We start from the raw sequence: 17,599 nt of genomic DNA, 5'->3' as shown, positions 1-17,599 counted from the left end.
ATTAAAACAAAAATGTATCGCTTTGTTCTAGCAAAAATATTATTGGGATGTTGGATGCTGCATGAAATATTTTAGATATTGCAATTTAATTCAATGTTCTATTGTGAATATGTAAATTCAGTGTGTGTGTGTGTGTGTGTGTGTGCAACAGTGTTTGCCACCATCTAGTGGTTGATTGGATTTACTGCAATTAAGTTCACTCCACCTTTGACAAAATAAGAGCTTGGTAACCTTGACCACCCAAAAAATATAGTGCCACAAATCATAATTAAGTGTTATAATGAGGGTGAGGTTATAAAGAGCATTAGTATAAATGAGCCTATCAGCATTATGGGTGTAAATATTTAAAGCGTTTAACCACATCTGACTGCCTTCCAGTGATCTATTTATGCATGACAGTAACCCCATGTTTTGGTACGTTTATGAATTAATAAAACTAAAACAACCACAATGAAATTGAATAATTAAATTAAAAGATATTTTGCTTCTTTAAAAACTGCTTTTGTTACTAACAAAACTGAAAAGCAGAGGAGGAGGAAAATCTGTGCTCCGAAACGTGTTTATGCAAACATATAAAACTAAAAATAATGTATGCTGTGGCGCACAAATAAAACGTTTTTGTTAATTCAATATACTGGTGCCACATGTTACTCAATGATACAGTTTATTTCTAGGAGGACCCTATCACTGTGGAGGGGTTTGTAGGCCTCTGTTCAGCGTTGCAGTTCTGGGAGAAGAGAAGAGAGAAGTTCCCTAATAACAGTGGTATATATGACTTTCTCTGGGATGGAGTTACTGAGGGTTCCACCCTGCAGCAAGGCCTGGATAAGGGACTCTAAAAATAACACCTTTTGGCTGAAAGGGCCTTGCTCAGCTGAGGTAAGTCTGAATGAGCACGGGGCCAGAGCTCCTGGAGAATGTGTCCTGACTACCTGGCCTTCTTGGATGGGGTGGTGGAAGGTGCCCCATCTGGGAACTCCTAAAGGGGCAGTCTACTCAGTCTACTCAGTCTGTATCCTGCTTTGCTATCGGACTTCTTTGACAGGTTTCCTGTAATGAATAGCATGTTCAAGCATACGGGTATCCCTAAGTGTGCTTGACAACAGGACCCCTAGGTTGTGAGTTGACATATATATTTTGAGGGTGCGCCGAGAGCATCTGTCAGAGACCTCAGTCAGGGAGATCTTCTCAAGAAGAACTCTGACAGCAGGATGACTGTAGACAATAAGTGAAAATAGTAAAAAATACCAAATGTTCCACACGTCTGCTGAGGCGACTAGAGCAGCAGCTGTAGGGTGAAAAGTGAAACGGAAGAGTGACTGGCCTTTTGATCTCCTGTGGCAGGCTGACAGCAAAAGCAGTTCTAAAAGGTAGCTAAAGCAAAAACTCAAGTATGGGAGGAGTTTTGCGAAGCAATGGAGCAAGACTCCTTGAAGATCTTTGAAGCTGCTTCCCCAGCAGATCACAGGGAAATATAATACTCTCACCACAACTGAGTGGTAGAAAGTCTCAGTGTCATTTACCTGCACACACTGAAGGGTCTCGGCTTCCCTAGGAACAGAGTTTGCTTATTCACTTTTGTGTGCCAACTTCCAGTTCAGCCCACTTTTGATGTGGATGCTTTGGTTTTGTCCTTTGGGGCAACTATGGCTCAGGAGCTAGAGTGGGAAGTATACAGTCTCCTCCAGGCTGCATGTCAAAGCACGCTTGGCCAAAATGTTGAGTTAACCCCAGTATTGTAAGTGTGCATGAATTTTAGATAAGACAATATTAGATAAATGCTAGATAGAATAAAGTGTGTGATTGGGTGAACGAGGCTTGAGGCTTTGAGTGCTCAGTTAAAGTAGAAAAGCACTTTATATGGCTTAATGTAGCTGTCCTCTTCCCTGCATATGAAGTTAATCACCATCTCTCCAATCTTATCCACATTCAGAACATTCCAGACCAAAATCATCCTCTGCTCTGTCTTCCTCCTCTTCCTGCGCATTACTAACACATCTAACCATTGTAGAACTTTCATCAGAGTATTTCTGATGATGGCATGACGAGAAGTTGTTCTGAAGCTGTGTAAGGTAAAAAGAAATGGAGACAGCACAGTGCCCTGTGGAGTTCCTGTACTGCAGATCAGCGCCCAGTCTCACATGTTGGAAAAGCCTCCTGTCCTTGTGGCTGCAGAGCTGAATCAGGAAATCAGAGGATTGTTTTTGCCTGATGTGTTGGCTGACCAGTCACCTTGATCTCACCTTGATCTCACAACAAAAAGGAATGACTTAAAGGTCCTCTCAGAAACCATACATCATCCTCTTCAACATACTGTGCTTTCACAGCACAGTATGCCAGTACCCCACAATTATGTACTTATGTATACAGTGCCTCTCTGTGCCTCTGTTGTCTTGTATTTTCTGTGTAACTCAAGAAAATAAAGAAAAACATTTTTTAAAAAGACAATTAAATGTGAATTTTCTTACTTTTTGACGATAATTTCTTGTGTTTAAATGTTATCAATAAAGTTGCGTTAAAAAGTAGCCGAACCCACTTCTTCATTCCCGGGGGGAGATTAGAAAAACAAACCTCCTGGAATTCAGTCAGTGTTTTCACTCAGTGTTTTTAAAATGCTGTCCGACTGTATTTAACATTTTGTGAATGTTTTTAGGAAACGTACTTACTGCTAAACATATTTTGAGCAGTTTTCCCTGGTTTCATTTACCCAAGGGAGTGTGTGTTTCCTGATTTGTAATGAAAGTGGAGTCATCCAGCGGAAATGGTAATTTTACGTTAGCTCGTTAGCCCACCGCGAATGCTGCTAAGTAGGTTAATCAAAAGCAGGGGCAAAGCTTTAATTCCTGCTGATTTAACTGCACTTTAGGACGAGAAAGTTTTCACAGACGCAGCGATTTTAGCTGGAAATACTATCCCGTCGATGATACAGTGGTAAGTTTGATATTTCTCCTTTTGCTAAAGCCAACTGAAGCTATTCCGTGGCCTGCTAACAGGCAGCTGCTGCAGCGAACGCTAACGTTCAACGCTGTTAACGTTAGCTCGGTCACGGCATACCGAAAGCTCCATTAAGCCAACTATCTAAGCTCTGGGATGCCTGAGCGTCCTTTCAGAGAATTCTACAGCAGGTGCTTTTACACGTAGTTTCTATTTAAAGACACACCCGCGCCTATACTGTTGGTTTGTGACTCCTGCTGTATGTTCATTTTTTTTTTTAAAAAAAAAAAATTATTTTATGTTTTGCTGGATATTTTTGTAGACGCATTGTGACCTACATTTGCTTGTTTCTTTCAATCCTGTTGTGATTATCAAGCATTTATGATTTAGGGGGGAATGTTTGTCAGTGTGATCTCTGAATGTAAACCGTAGTAGCATTGAACAGTGAGCTGGCCTGTTTTACCACCTCATAGGCCAGATCTGCAGGCAGCATATGCGGCTATCTTCAGTTTAACCCCGACTTAGAAGAATTGCGAGGGTAGTTATTACCAGAACTGTATTAATGGTTTAGCATGAATGTGGCTTTCTTCTAACCTGACTCGATCACCATGGTAACTGATGCTAAACATTTAACCTGAGGAGTATACATGCGTCTGTCACATAACTGGCACAGAGAGACACAGTTTAGAATCACAAATTTTTGGAGCCAATTCCTTTGGAGCACAGGCACAGGACAACTGTAGAAATCCTGACATATTCCAAGTGGAGAGCACTTTGTTTGCCTTGTTAATACAAGATAAGTGGTTGTGTTTATTCGAAGTCTGACATTATTCAAGTTTATTCTCTTTTTGTATCACTCAGGTCTGAAGATGTACTCAAACAGATCTGAGCACAGTTCCAGGCGGCAGTACAGCGAGAGAAGTTCACGGCAACGGGATGAATATGACAACAGATGGGAAAAAAGGCGTGACCCTCCCAGAGACATGCCACGGGAGTCGTATCATAAATATGGTGGGGATGGACGCAGCAGCACAGAGAGGAAAAGAAGCAGGGAGTACAGTGAGTCTCCGAAGAGGCTGTACAGCAAAGATACACTGAACAGGGACCGGAGCAGGAAGAGCCCGGCGAGGAGACGCATGTCTTCACCAGTGCGGGACCCCTCTGACAACAAAAAGCAGAGGTTTGCAGATGACGACGAGCGGGATTACAGGTACAGGCGTGAGGCTCAGGAGAAAACGTACAGGCCTTCACCGGACAGTTTTTCACGGTCGCATCTAACCAGGAATGTTGAAGATGCGTCACCACAAAATGAGGATTTCAAGTACAGGAAAACACCTCAGGACTCCAGGCACAGGCCTCTGCATGAGGAGTTCCCATACAGGCAGCTAAATGATGAGTTAACATACAGACGACTGTCGGGGTCTTACAAAGATGGAGATGAATATGAGAGGGGCCGGGATCCATCACAAGAGAGGGCACGATCACAGGAGAGGGTAAGTTTACATGATTGCTTAATGAGGGTTGGACAGGTTTCAATTATGTGTTTGCATCAGTTTGAATAGTGTTTTAATTCCAAGTAATCATTTTGTGGTTTGATTAAAAATATTTATCCATGTCAAACAGAGTTATGTCAATCCCAGAGAGAGGACAGACAGTCCTCTCACTTCTGTATATGATGAGGATTATCGCCAAGCTGGAACAAGATATCCATTGAATGGTTCGAGCCGACAGGTGGGTTTGACGTTACACATGTTGATAAATCTTTATCACTTCAGACATTATGGCTTGTAATTCCACTTGTCTCTGGCCGCCAGATCAGAGCTTTACTGGCCCCTTGTGTGGTTTTACTGATTTGTAATAAAAGAAGCAAATATTCATTACATCATACGCTGCTGGGTAGCCGAATAACAACAACAATAATAATTAATACATGCATAATAAGACCGGTTTTATTACTGCAGTGTGGTAAATGCTGAGTGTATTTACCACACTGCATTCACTCCTGCATGTATCTGAGAGAGGAGGAGGAGGACCGGTGCTCCTCAGCCTGCAGTTTGGCTAATTGCAGAGAGTGTTTATTGTATTCTTGTATTATCCCAAATACTTCTTCAATATTTCTTGAATACTTCTACTGCATGAAACGTTACACTCATGCTGTAGCCACCTTGCTGTAGATTGGCACCTTCTCAGAAGTGTAACTCGAGTTGATAAGCCTATTTATTAGTAATAGCTTGGCACTTCACTTCAGCACACGTGTATTTCTTATTCTTTATGAACTTGTGAAATTTCTGACATGATGCAGAAATAGAAGTCTACCGAGCCAAACGCTTTTAACATTTTAATTTTGTCTGCATTTACAACATCTACAACACATGCAGCACAACACACACAGTAAAAACACCACCATGAATATCAGTATATCTGGGCTCTGATCCCATAGCCCTGTTCACCTGTAACCTGACATAAATGAAATGACCACTCTAACGGTTTATCAATATGAGTGTGACAACAAAACGGGATGCACATCAAAACTGGCCTCAAAGCAGACAGAATATTGATTAACACAATAAACGGCTACAAGAAGAAAACAAGGTGTAATAGGCTCTAATTGTATTTCACTTGCTCATTATTCTGCAGTAGCTTTACAAATCCGCTCTCAGATGTCACGTACACTGCCGTTTCGTGTTTGATTTGCTTTCAGAAGTGTCTCAGAAAATTGTGTGAAAATGTTTAACCTTCCAGAGATTTGTTTGACTCTTATACCTGTGACGTTTGTGTGCTTCCCATCAGTCTTTTGAGAGTGATGCACCCAGTCGAAGTGCAGCTGTTTCTGAGCAGAAGTCAACCAAAGGCTTCCAGCGTTTCCTCGACGTGCTAAACAAGGGCGTGAATGTCGACGTTCTCACTAAGATTGTGACTCAGACCTCGGATGACGACGATCAACCCGTTTCTCAAACCTTATTACCGAGCCCTGCTGATCATCTGTGGTCTCCAACTCACAATGCTGGGAGGAATCAAGGAAGCCACCAGGATAACAGCTACTGGAGTGAAAGCGAAAGGTCCCGCAGACCAGTTTCCCCGCAGACTCATCGAAGGTCCATCAGCCCAAAACGGTGCCCACTCTCTGATGAAAAGCCCCTTCAGGGGAATGATGGCAGGGAAGCCTACTTCCGCAGCAGATCCAGGTCCCCCTTGGTGGTGGAAAGGGTGCCGCTGCCACCTGAGGATGAACGCAAGCGTAGGCAAATGCAGGATGTGCTGCAGGCCATTGGCATGGATTTGGGATTTGAAGAGCTTGGCCAAATGTCTCATAGAATCCAGGAGCGGCTGTATGGGAAGAAGGATGGTGATTTGGCTCGTAAAGTTGTGAGGGAGAAGGGCACGAGGCGACCGATTTCCCCGAGACGTCAAAGTAGAGCATCATCATCATCGAGCAGATCTAGTTTTAGCCCCTTAAATCAGAATTATTACAGTAAAAAAGACTCATACAGTGCAGAGAGGGATGTAACAGATGTGCATCAAGTATACAAATCTGCTGAGTATGACCAGAAGACGAGCAGCAGCACAGTACAGGACAGTAAGAACTGCGAAGGGAAATCTCAGGAGAGCGCTGCTGCATTACAACCATTTTCTCCTAATTCCTCATACCCTTCATCCAAACCTCCATCTGCTCCGGTGGTGCCGACGTACCCTCCGGTCAACTGCTCACCGATGCCATACCCACCTGTCCCGCCAGCTGTGCCTCCACCAATGCCCCATGTTGGGCCGGGGGTTATTATGCCACCCTTCGTCCCGTACCCCGGCATCCCGCCTATGAACATGTATCCAACCATGCTCCCGCAAGCGAGCCACATGTTCCCGCATCACGTTAATCATCCACAGCCGCCGTATTTCAGCCAATCAAATGTAAGTGCAGTTCAGCCAGTGAACACAACGCAAAAATCCAAACCACTGACAAGGCCCCGCTGTTTGCAGGTTATTCAAACCAAAAAAAAGCCTAGATAAACGAGGCTGCGCAGGGTGGAAGTGAGACTTTGAAACTGACTGATGGAAACAGCTGGGCCTTCAGGGAGTCTCTTTTTAACCACAAAACACGCATTTGAAGCATCAGAGAACATCACAGTGAACATTTGCAAGCAATCAGTCCAGCAGCAACTAAGAGAACAACACAATGACATTATCAGCTACTGTATCGTGAGTTTGATGACAAACTGTAGGTGGTGCTGCAGCTCTTCTTGATTCTCGGTCTGCTCTCATACCCATCGCACATTCACTAGTCTGCCACAACATTAAAACTGCCGACAGTGGAAGTAGAAACAGCTCGGGTCCTTGAATTCACACGGATGCTATTTTGACATTGTTACAGCTTTGATGCAGACCAGGCATTGGGCTGATGGCAGCAGCCTCCTCTTGTATGGCAGTGCAGCCCGTTATACTACAACAAGTTATTAAGCCAGCCTATGAAGCTGGACCACCGTAATTCTCAGAGGTTCACAGGACCCAAAGGATCCACTGCAGCGTCCGCTCGGAGGTCCTGCATGCATGCCTGGACTCCTCAGGCAGTATGAAGCAGGTGGTTTTAATGTTGTTTGGTTGGTGTAGCTTATAATAGCCCGGTCACTCTAGGAAAAAAATAAATAAAACAAATACTGAAAGTACAAAAATGTGTTATTTTGTTAAAGTTTTACTAAAATTTGATGCATTTTATTTTTGTGGACATCATATTTGTCTTTATATAGGAGCCTTTATGTTCATTAATTAGCTCAAAGGCCAACCTACAACTACAAGACATGCTCTACACTTCTGTCTCTTTACATATTTTTCTTATTCTGTAAACATGCAGAAATTTGCTGTATAAATATTGAACTGGATAATATTAAACAAAAAAGCAAATACTTTGACTGTGTGCTGAGTTATTGAACGTGTACAGATTTACTGTGGCGCTGTTCTCGCCACAACTAACTAGAAAGGCTCTGTAATAGAAAATATGAATTTCCAATTTTGTTTTTAAACAATGATTTAATCAATGAATTTGACTGACGTTTTAAACCCAGAGCACATTTCTTTTACAGGAGAAAAAAGCCTTCGGCCAACGAGAGAGGCAAAACTGGTTTCAGCTGTTAACCTTCAGTTTAGTCCAACCACAAGCAGCAGATAGGAATACAAATGTTTTTTTAAAAGCTTTATAAAATCATGTTAAAATGTCAAAGGTAGGGGAAATTTATTTGAAATAATAATAATTTATAATTATTTTGGTTAAAAGGTTTAAATTATAGAGACTCTATAAGATGCTCTATAGATGCTTTATAAGCAATACTACTCAAAAATGAAATGATCGTTATAGCAGCCAAAACATGAAATGGTACTTTGGTCAATAAAATAAATGAATATAACAAATTAGCTCACAAAGTAACAAATTAGAATAAATAATGACATTTTCAATATAAAATTAGAGCAGTAATATTGAATAAAGTATTTGGATATATTTCTAAAAATGTGATTTTTAAAATAGAGCCAAGACTCAACATGTAACTTTAAATAATAGTGAGGTGAAGTTAATCATAATAATAATAATGATGATCATAGCCTTATTTATGGAAAAAACAGTGTATACAAAATGCTTTGAAGCAAAATACTAACTTCAAACAGAAAAGATCAAATCAGAGCTTTTAGGCTCCAGACCCTCACGACCCTGAAGGAGGACAGTAGAGGATAAATGACTGAATGAATGAATGAATGTATGTGTGTATATAATGAAGGGAAATATACTTAGTGAAGAAAAAGGCATGTTGCAACTGCAATTTTTTCTCTAAGGTTTAATCTCAGGAATAATGGTTCAATACATCGTCATAGTTAAAAAAATTAAAAAATAAACTGATGTAGAGAGCATTTACAAACAGCTAAAAAGTGCGGAGTAGTTGTTAGTTTAAAACCATCTGAGGCTGGAGTCTGAAGGGCAATCTTTAAACAGCGATAGTGAAATGTTTTTGCTTCTAAATGCATTTATTTTTATAAATAGTTTTATTTGGTAAGTAAATTTATAAAATGATAATTCTTTGCAGCCCAGGAATCTTTTTTTTTTTTTTTTTTTTTTTTTTTGGAGGGGGGCGCTTACGACCACCTGACCTGTTTTTCTCCTGCAGTGTCAGTACTCTGTCCTGCAGGGGGCGCTGCTGTCACATTTCACTCACCTACACCACCGAAGCAATGTGATCAGTAATGGCCTCTTTCTGTTAACACCAAAAGCTCGTTTAGCTTTAACGGTTCCCATTTTTTTCTACCGAAACGTCATTAATGTTGGAGTTTCACTGTTCTTGGTCCGAGTGGCTCTTAGCTTAAAAATGAAAAATCTTTCCACGATGTAAAAGAAGAAGCTCTCGTTTTCCACGGCAGTAGTAGGTGACCAGTCTTTTTAGCAACGATGCTAAGTTATGTAAACACCTTACAGTATGTTAGACCGACTGTCCACACGTTAACGAGTGTGATGTGACGGCTGCCGGGTTTGGTTGTTACTTGGTTACTTTGGTTGGCTCTGTGTTTGCTCATTAGGAGCGTTCATGTAAGCTAACGCTGAGAGTTTTGCTGTGAAACAAGCATAAAGACAACATGAAAGCTCGAAGCTGGTCCAAAATAGCCTTTATGTCTTTGTGTTTACATTATGGGAGGATGTAATGGCTTCACAATATACATACACATCTATCTTTACCCATACTTGCTGCATATTCCTTACTTACTGTTTCTGCTTTAGACACTTGGAGAGACTGCAGAATGAATCAACGCGAGTGGAAAGATGCTGTCCACAGACTCCAGAGACTTCTGGAGCCAAGCCGCCACAGCATGGGGAATGCCTCCAGAGGTTACAGAGAGTGGGACACTTACCACGAACACTCGAGATATACTGTTCCTGAACCACATAGGAGTGATGTGAGGTGGAAAGAGCTCAGTTCTTCATCTCATCACGTTCATGGTAAAGTCCCAGAGGTGGAGGACCCGGACGGAGAGCCGCTGCCATACAGTGAAGAGGATGTAGAGCTAGCAAGAAACAAGCAGCTCCTCAGAGAGATGGAGGAGAGAATTATGCACAAGAAAGCTACACTCGCCACGAAAACGCGGTTTGTGGAGACACCACCAGGGGTTTCCGGTGACGAGCCTCCGGCTATGTGTGTAGGTCAAACTCTAAGAGACAGAGTGAAGGAGATTCTGATGCAGCGACAATACCTCAGCTATTTCTCAAAGGTGAGGAGCACTGAATAGACTCTCAGAGTAAAGTGTGTTTCTTTTTTTTGCACGACCCACCTGATCCCCTTAGAATCAGATGTTCTTGTTCTTTTTTTGTTTTTGTTTATTTGGATAACAAAAAATATGACCTTCATATTATAAATACTTGAGATTTAGATGAAGTAGGGTACATAGGATTTTTGCCTTATTTTTTTTATACAGGGAATATCTACATGAGATTTTCAGTGCTGAAAAACACAGGGCCTAATATAAAGTAAAAGAAATGAAACCTCATCACTTGTAGACTCGTACTGACTCACTGTCACAATTTCAAAAATCTCGTTCATGTGTAAAGCTTTCTTTTTCTATTATTCAGGTGCAGTCAGCCAGAGAGAGAAGGAGCTCCTCCTGCCCGAGCAAAGGCAGTGTGCTGCAGGAACAGCATCCTCTGAAGCTCAGAGTGAAGGTTCTAATGAAGAAGAGACACACTGTTTTACCACCTTACAGTGAACAGGTATGTGTCATGAAATCAATATCCTTAGTATCCTTATTTTCCTATTATATTGTTTTATGTACTTTAATAATGAAGGCTTGTAGAGCAAGGCCACTTTTGACTCACAAAGTGCTCAGCCAGACTGAAAAACAGGAAGTTTTAGTGCACAGATATATTAATAGATAAGACACAGAAAAGAGGAACTTTCCATATAAGCAATGTTTGAAACTGTGTGACGTGTAAAGTACCAAAATAAAACCTATATGAGGCACAGTTTATGATTCTAATGTTAGAGATCCTGCAGCTGGCGTTTGAGCTGTGCAGGGGTCTCTCTCTTCCGGAAGATTATTGAATAAAAAGAAATATAGATGTTTTAACACACTATGAGTCGGTTTTCTCTGTTCTATCACGGGGACAAAAGAATCGGGGGTTAATATCGTGCCACACAAAGCCCTCACAGCTGAAGTGATTGGAACAAACATTTCGGATGGATGTAAATGTCCTGCATTTGTATAGCGCTTTTCTTAGTCCCTAAGGACCCCAAAGCGCTTTACGCTACATTTAGTCATCCACACATTCACTCACATTCACACACTGGTGATGGCAGCTACATTGTAGCCACAGCTGCCCTGGGGCGCACTGACAGAGGCGAGGCTGCCGGACACTGGCGCCACCAGGGCCCTCTGACCGCCACCAGGATGTGTGTGAATAACAGTGTTTTCCCCCAAATTACAATGTGTTTGTGGTGTTAGTGTTTGTTTGTGACGAAGGCGTTCAAGGTGCCTCTGTAACAGAGGAATAACCAGCTGCCGTTACTGTACAGTCCTTATGTTGTTGATCCAGCAGTTGACAGTCTTTCTGTTGTGTCATGGCAATGAAGTAGTAAATGCGAATGTTATCTTTTGTCTTAGCATTATTAATGTGCTATAAAACGCTGAAATATGGCCATTATCTTTTGAGTGGCTGATGATTTGGAAGTGCTGAGAACAATTTCAGACGTGTTTACCTGAGACCTGGATCATGGCAGCATGTAATTATCCTTTTTATGACAGCATCTGAGCTTCTCACCACGAATCTGCTGGTTCAACAGTAAAGTGAATTTCTGACCTTTCTCAGGGCCCTGACGTTGCGTGGCCTCTTTCCAGCCCAAGCGTTACATCACCGGCTAAGAGAGAGGACGTCATCAACAAGGGTTTCGAGTGCTTCCTCAGCGTGCTCAACAAAGGAGTCGACATCAACTTGCTCAAACCTGAGGATGACTGTGGCGAGGTTGTACAGTTGATGCTTTTCTGCTTTTTCTTTGTATTTCACACCATACCTCCACTTACATGCAGTATTATATGAATGAATCATAAAATAAGAAGAAGCTTTGATCAACACGAGAATGCTTTACTTTTCTACTCTTCTCTGAGTAATGACACAGTAATCTCTTTTTTCCTTCTCAGGTCCCTGGTGTGTCACTGCCACCTCTCGGCCGAAGCATTTCTTCACCAGCAAAGGATGAAAATAATGTCAACAAGGGTTTTGAGCGCTTCCTCAGCATCCTCAACAAAGGCGTGGACATCGAAAAGTTTAACAAGATTATGAGCAATGATAGAGAGGATCTTCCTTTAGGTGAGGAGCCCCTGAACATTCAGATCCCTGACGTGGAGAGCAAATCAGATCCACCCTTTAGGGCTGAGAAGCAACAGCTGAATAGTGGAGCTTCGCTGCTGGGCCTCAGACAGCCCAGTGAAAGTATACTCAGCATGGACAATGACATTGAGCCGAGCCTCACCCAGAGAAAGGAAAGCCAACGGTTGTTTAGTGGTGCCTCACTGCAAGGTCTCAGCCCACCCAGTGAAAACCAGTGCTCAAACAGTAGAGCCATTCTGTTACTCAGCCAGGCCAGTGAGAGCCAGTGGTCGAAGACTGAAGCCTCGTTGAAAGGCTTCAGCCATCCCAGCAAGAGTATTGGCAGCGGTGCCTCACAGCCAGTACTCAGCAAAGCCAGTGACAGTGAGCGGGCAGGCAGTGGAGCCCTGCTGACAGACTTCAACCACGCCAGTGAAAGCCAACAGTTAAATACCGGAGCCTCGCTGTCAGGCTTCAGCCTACCTAGTGAGAACCAGCACTCAAAAACTAGACCCATTCTTCTAAGCCACGGGTGGGAAAGTGAGAGCCATCGATCGAAGAGTGGATCCTCACTGAAGGATCTCAGTCAGAAAAATGAGAGTCTACTCAGTACAGCCAACGAAGGTGAACCGGGCCTCAACCAGGCTAAGGAAAGCCAACGATTAAATACTGGAGCCTCGCTGAGGGGCCTCAGCCAGTCCAGCGAAGGTACTGGCAGTGGTGCTCCACAGCCTGGACTCAACAAAGCCAAAGACAGTGTGCGGTCAGACAGTGGAGTCCAGCTGACGGGCCTCAGCCAAGCCAATGAAAGCCAACAGTTAAATACTGGAGCCACATCACCCAGTGAGAACCAACTCTCAAACACTAAGCCCATTAGGCTGAACCTCAACTGGGCAAGCAAGAGCCAGTCGTTGAAAAGTGGACCCTTGCTGAAGGGTCTCAACCAGGACAGTAAGAGCCAGCATTTAAAGAGTGGTGCCCTAATTCCCGGGCTCGGTGATGACAGTGACAGTGACAGCGAGTCAAATGGTAGAAACCTGCTGGCAGGCCTCAACAAGACCAACAGTAGAGAGAAAAAGACTGACTCATCTACTCGAGAGAGGCTCTTCTTACCTGGTGAGGAGGAGGAGAAGAAGAAGAAGAGCAAAAGTGACCACAGTTTGGGCTCTAGTAATCGATTAAAGTCTCCGGTGGCACTGAAGAAGAAGGAGGAGGAAGAAACCTCATCGGTGAGTGAGCAGCATGAACAGCTGCAGAGCATTCTTAAAACTCTGGGATGGAACCTGGACGTGGACGAGCTGAGCAAACTGGCAAACCGCACTCAGGAGAGGCTGTGCGGGAGAAAAAACGAACGTGTGAACAGCAAAGAGGAGCACGAGAGCCGCCAGAAGCACTCTCGTGACCGAGATCGCAGGAAGTCCTCGTCAGGCTCTCCTCTGCGGAGCAGCAAAACAGACCAGAGTCAGGAGAGAATCCATGGGAGCAAGAGCGAAGGGAGGGTGAGGAAGAGTGAAGGGAGGAGGAGGACTGAGAGCAGAGGGGAGGACGAGACACAGCAGAGGCGCTCTCTTAGAGATCACAGAAATTCCTCGTCCTCATCTTCCTCCAGGTCAACCTCTAGAAGCTCTAGCCCGAGCCCCTCATGCCGTCGACGCTCTCGCAGCAGGGATTTGAAACGGAGGCGGAAGGCCGAACGAAGCCGCTCGCGAGAAAGAAGCAGAGAGAGACTGAAACACAGAGATCGATGGAACAGCAGAGAAACACTGAAGGACAGAGAGCGAAAAGACTCAAAACATTTTTCTGCTTATCCATATTCACAAAATCCCGTGTTTCCTCATCCTGCTGCTTCTCCATATCCAGACTACATTTTGTCTCAGTACTCGCATTTTGCTCTTAACCAGAGTGGCCACTACAGCGGTGCTACAAATCCTTACTGGTCATACAATCAGTACAACACTCCTCCCTCTCTTTCTGCCAGCAGCCAACCTTACCCGCACTTTCCTGGCTCTGTAGTGGCACCTAACACGGCTTTCCCTGATCCCGGCCTTCTTACAAACAGTGCCTCATTTCCAAACCCGGACCTGTCTGTGAGCGAAGGCCAAGATGGGTCAGCCTCTGTTTCTCGCTGCCTGAGAGTCATCAATACCGAGCAGGCATCCTCTCAGAGCCTCACAGGTGGACACAACTGGAGACGGGGTCGCAAAAAACTTATGGGAGATTTCAGGAATCCCAAAAGTATTTTAGAGAAACACAATAATGCATTGAAGACACCACTGGCACCACAGGACTCAAAGGTATGCACCAAGACTGTGGGTAATGACCCCTGCACTGAGGAGTTAAAAGAGGAGAAGCCGCAGCTAACTGAGGAGGAAATAAAGGCGAACCTGAGGAAGAAGGTTGGTGTTCAGTCGGTTTGGCCAGCTCTTGAGGCCATGCCATGCTAAGAGGTTAGGTTGTGCCATTATTTGCCTTGCTCAGGTCTTCCAGGTATTTTGTTGTTGTTGATAATGAAATGTAGTGACTCAGAGGACACTGAGCACAATTCAGTATATTTAATGAAGCCATGCATGCTGTTACCTTCATCCAGTGAACATTTTCAGTTAGAAGGGGTTCAAATTTGTTTTCTTTTTTTTAAATATATTTTTGACCCTCATAACTTCTTAAGTACAGGAGATATCAGCATGAAATTCTTAATCCCAGTGTGAGCATCAGTATCTTGGATGTGTCAGATTCTCACTGATGTGATATCTGTGGCATAGAGGAACAGAGCATTGGTACCATGGATGCTTTGTCTGCTTTATCAGCCCTAAAAATTTCATGTGTTTTATCTCCCGTACTTATGAATGTATTTTACATAATAAAATGCTCCGTATATACTTTAAGATTCTTCTAAATCAGAAACGTTTAGTAGTACGATGGTAAAATTTAGCCCAACTTTATTAAATTTTGTTATGCAAAAAATGAAAAAAGATCTAATTCTGGGGATGGATTATTACTTTATTTTTTTCTTTACTAAAACTAAAACTGTAGGAAGCTCAAAGTATTTCTTTGATGTGTGTTTTTGGTCTGAGGATCAACTTCAGCAGAATTCCCAGTACTCAGTCTGAGACACTTAAGATGTGTCAATATGTATTTTAAGCATAAGCAGACGCTGTCACACGTCACTAAAATCATTTCCATTTTTAGAATTTTAAACATTTGAAGACATGACTGATGCCCTGCATCTGTAACAGTTGTCAACCATGTCATTTAAAACCTTAGATATACTTTTCTGAGTATCATTACTTCATCTGAATCTCAGTTTCATAATCCTGATCTCAGTCTGTCGTTGTGTTTGACATTATCTCTGCTATAATCTGGAATTGTTTCCCTGCTTTATGCTCCGAGTTTCCTGTTGTGACAGCCGTCATCATCGTGTCATCATAAATCGTTTTTCTCTTTGGTTATTTTTCTAGCTTGAAGCTTTTAACCAGAAGGTAAAGAACACGAGCCAGATGCCTCAGTCCAAAGTCATGCAGCCGGCAAACTCCCTGATCTCTGAGATAGACTGAACGAAGTAAGTATATTCAAAGGAAAATTAAAGGATAATTCCACTGCAGCCTGGCACGTTTCCTATGATTCATAGTTAAAAGGTTATTCTGGTTCTGCAGGTTACGGTTCTCCATCTTTGTTTTTGAGCACTGGCTGAACAATCGCGCACAGCTAGTGCGGTGTGACTGTAATATTAAAGCCTGAACCATGAAATCATTTCAGAAATGTAAATTTGTTGAAATTGAAATGTTTGTTGAAGCTTCTGACTGTAAAAAAATCAACTTTTGTTACAGCCGGCATATTTTTGCAGGTTATTGCTCTCAGTAGCGTTGCATGTCCCAGTGCGGCTCCAGTTCTTCCTTTGGAGAGAACCAGCTCACTTTTCCAAAGGTTTACGTGCTGATGGTTACGTGCAGTTGTTTGCAGAACTGGGGTTCAATTTTTTTTAATGAAATCTGTTGGCTGCAAGTGCTGATTTCATGCAGCAGAGCCACTATCAGCAGTGGTTTCAGCATTAGCACAGCTTCAGTGAAAAAGAGCTGCATGTCTTTAAGTCCTGAAAAATTCTTGTTGAATTTACATTTTTCTTTAACTGCTTGCTGATGTAAATGTGTTTGATCCTGTCTGCTAACTATTTTTTTCTCCTTTTTCCAGGCGTCTGTGTCCGGTGAAGATTTTTATTTTTTCAGCCTTGTTCACATGTAATGTTTAATTCTTCCTCCACATTTGTCCCTGACCTCCAACGCCTGACTGTCATCTGAAATAGATTTTTGCACAGTTCATTATTGGTCTGCTTTCATGTTTTAGCTCTGTGCTTCTGTGAATGTCACCAGTTTTGTTTAATGTTGATTACAAGAACTATTTTTTGTAGGCCGTACTGTAGTTTGTTAATGAGAAATGTATATTTTCATCGTTAAAAATGTTTCAGCCTGTACAGTTTCCAGTTTTACATTCACTCTGTCACACTAATAAAGAAATCTTACAAAAACAGGCGTGCATGTTGTTGACCCATAACTAACTGTACATTTACACAACATGGACAAAACCACTGGGCCACATAGTAAGTACATTTCATTTATATAGCACCCTTCAAGACAAGAATCACTTGCCAGCTTCACAAGAAAGCATAAAGAAAAGTGTTAACTAAATGCAAGTCTAAGAAAAGAAAGACGTTTTTATTTGTTTCTTAAAAGAACAAATAAAAACGTCCACTGAGTCCACAGACCTACAGCAGCTGCACAAACACTTTGAGACATACAGAGGAGGGTTGGACCTCTGCGGTTAGTTGGCAGGGTGTTGGTGACTCTGCCTCCTCTCTGTAGCTTCACATGGTCTGACAGCTTGTGGCTGAGTTCCTAAATAACATAAATTACAGCTGATGGTGGAAGGATCCTCAGGCTTTTTATGTAGCGCCACCTTCAGGTCTATCTGTTTTTCACATTATGCTGAACATGGTCTTTCATAAAGGAAGTAACCTGAGTCTCTTGAGTTGTGTTCATGTTCGGGGAAGGTTTGAAACTTGAGTTACTTGGGAACTGGTTAACAAGTGGCCTGAGATGAAGAAAACATCACAAAATTCCAAGTCACCCACATTTTAAATAAAATTTAGATACCGTTATAATCACAGCATTGTCGTGTTTGACCTGAAGTGTTTCAGCACACAAGACTTTATCAGCAAATTAAACAGATAAGATGAAAACTGAGATAAATGTGCTCTTTTGACGTCCATTATAGGTAATTAAAGACCCTCTGCACTGTGAGTGATAACGTAATTGCTTGATTACTAGTGTCTGTAATGTGATTGCATTG

General features: G+C 42.5%; 2 protein-coding genes across 6 annotated transcripts; both read left to right on the top strand.

The window, feature by feature from the left end:
• The first annotated feature begins 2,642 nt into the window (after positions 1-2,642).
• Positions 2,643-7,832, top strand: LOC120734579 (serine/arginine repetitive matrix protein 1-like). Of its 3 annotated transcripts, none has more exons than XM_040033444.1 (4): positions 2,643-2,764; positions 3,796-4,427; positions 4,558-4,665; positions 5,725-7,832. In XM_040033444.1, the coding sequence occupies exons 1-4, from the start codon at positions 2,737-2,739 to the stop codon at positions 6,937-6,939; spliced, it is 1,983 nt and encodes a 660-aa protein (XP_039889378.1). In that variant the 5' UTR covers positions 2,643-2,736; the 3' UTR covers positions 6,940-7,832. The 3 variants fall into 3 exon arrangements, with proteins under 3 accessions (XP_039889378.1, XP_039889379.1, XP_039889380.1); XM_040033445.1 differs by lacking the exon at positions 2,643-2,764 and adding an exon at positions 2,774-2,931; XM_040033446.1 differs by lacking the exon at positions 2,643-2,764 and adding an exon at positions 2,938-3,125.
• Positions 7,833-9,043: 1,211 nt separating this feature from the next.
• On the top strand, positions 9,044-17,439 carry LOC120734575 (histone-lysine N-methyltransferase, H3 lysine-79 specific-like). Of its 3 annotated transcripts, XM_040033435.1 has the most exons (8): positions 9,045-9,329; positions 9,683-10,170; positions 10,529-10,666; positions 11,762-11,914; positions 12,091-12,453; positions 12,607-14,655; positions 15,715-15,815; positions 16,445-17,439. In XM_040033435.1, the coding sequence occupies exons 2-7, from the start codon at positions 9,703-9,705 to the stop codon at positions 15,808-15,810; spliced, it is 3,267 nt and encodes a 1,088-aa protein (XP_039889369.1). In that variant the 5' UTR covers positions 9,045-9,329; positions 9,683-9,702; the 3' UTR covers positions 15,811-15,815; positions 16,445-17,439. The 3 variants fall into 3 exon arrangements, with proteins under 3 accessions (XP_039889368.1, XP_039889369.1, XP_039889367.1); XM_040033434.1 differs by having other exon boundaries at positions 9,044-9,333; positions 12,091-14,655; XM_040033433.1 differs by having other exon boundaries at positions 12,091-14,655; positions 16,445-17,438.
• Positions 17,440-17,599: the final 160 nt, after the last annotated feature.

This window comes from Simochromis diagramma, unplaced genomic scaffold, assembly GCF_900408965.1.
Source record: "Simochromis diagramma unplaced genomic scaffold, fSimDia1.1 OVJJ01000571.1, whole genome shotgun sequence".
In the NCBI taxonomy this organism is placed as follows: domain Eukaryota; kingdom Metazoa; phylum Chordata; class Actinopteri; order Cichliformes; family Cichlidae; genus Simochromis; species Simochromis diagramma.
Note: the sequence above shows the minus strand (reverse complement) of the source record. Positions and strands in the feature narration are given on the sequence as shown.

Excerpts from the sequence above, each read along its gene's own strand:
- LOC120734579 (XM_040033444.1), top strand. The coding sequence starts at position 2,737 with ATGAAAGTGGAGTCATCCAGCGGAAATG. Across the intron at positions 2,765-3,795 it reads GGAGTCATCCAGCGGAAATG|GTCTGAAGATGTACTCAAAC; the intron begins GTAATTTTACGT and ends TGTATCACTCAG. Across the intron at positions 4,428-4,557 it reads GGGCACGATCACAGGAGAGG|AGTTATGTCAATCCCAGAGA; the intron begins GTAAGTTTACAT and ends CATGTCAAACAG.
- LOC120734575 (XM_040033434.1), top strand. The coding sequence starts at position 9,703 with ATGAATCAACGCGAGTGGAAAGATGCTGTCCACAGACTCCAGAGACTT. Across the intron at positions 10,171-10,528 it reads ACCTCAGCTATTTCTCAAAG|GTGCAGTCAGCCAGAGAGAG; the intron begins GTGAGGAGCACT and ends TCTATTATTCAG. Across the intron at positions 14,656-15,714 it reads AGGCGAACCTGAGGAAGAAG|CTTGAAGCTTTTAACCAGAA; the intron begins GTTGGTGTTCAG and ends TTATTTTTCTAG.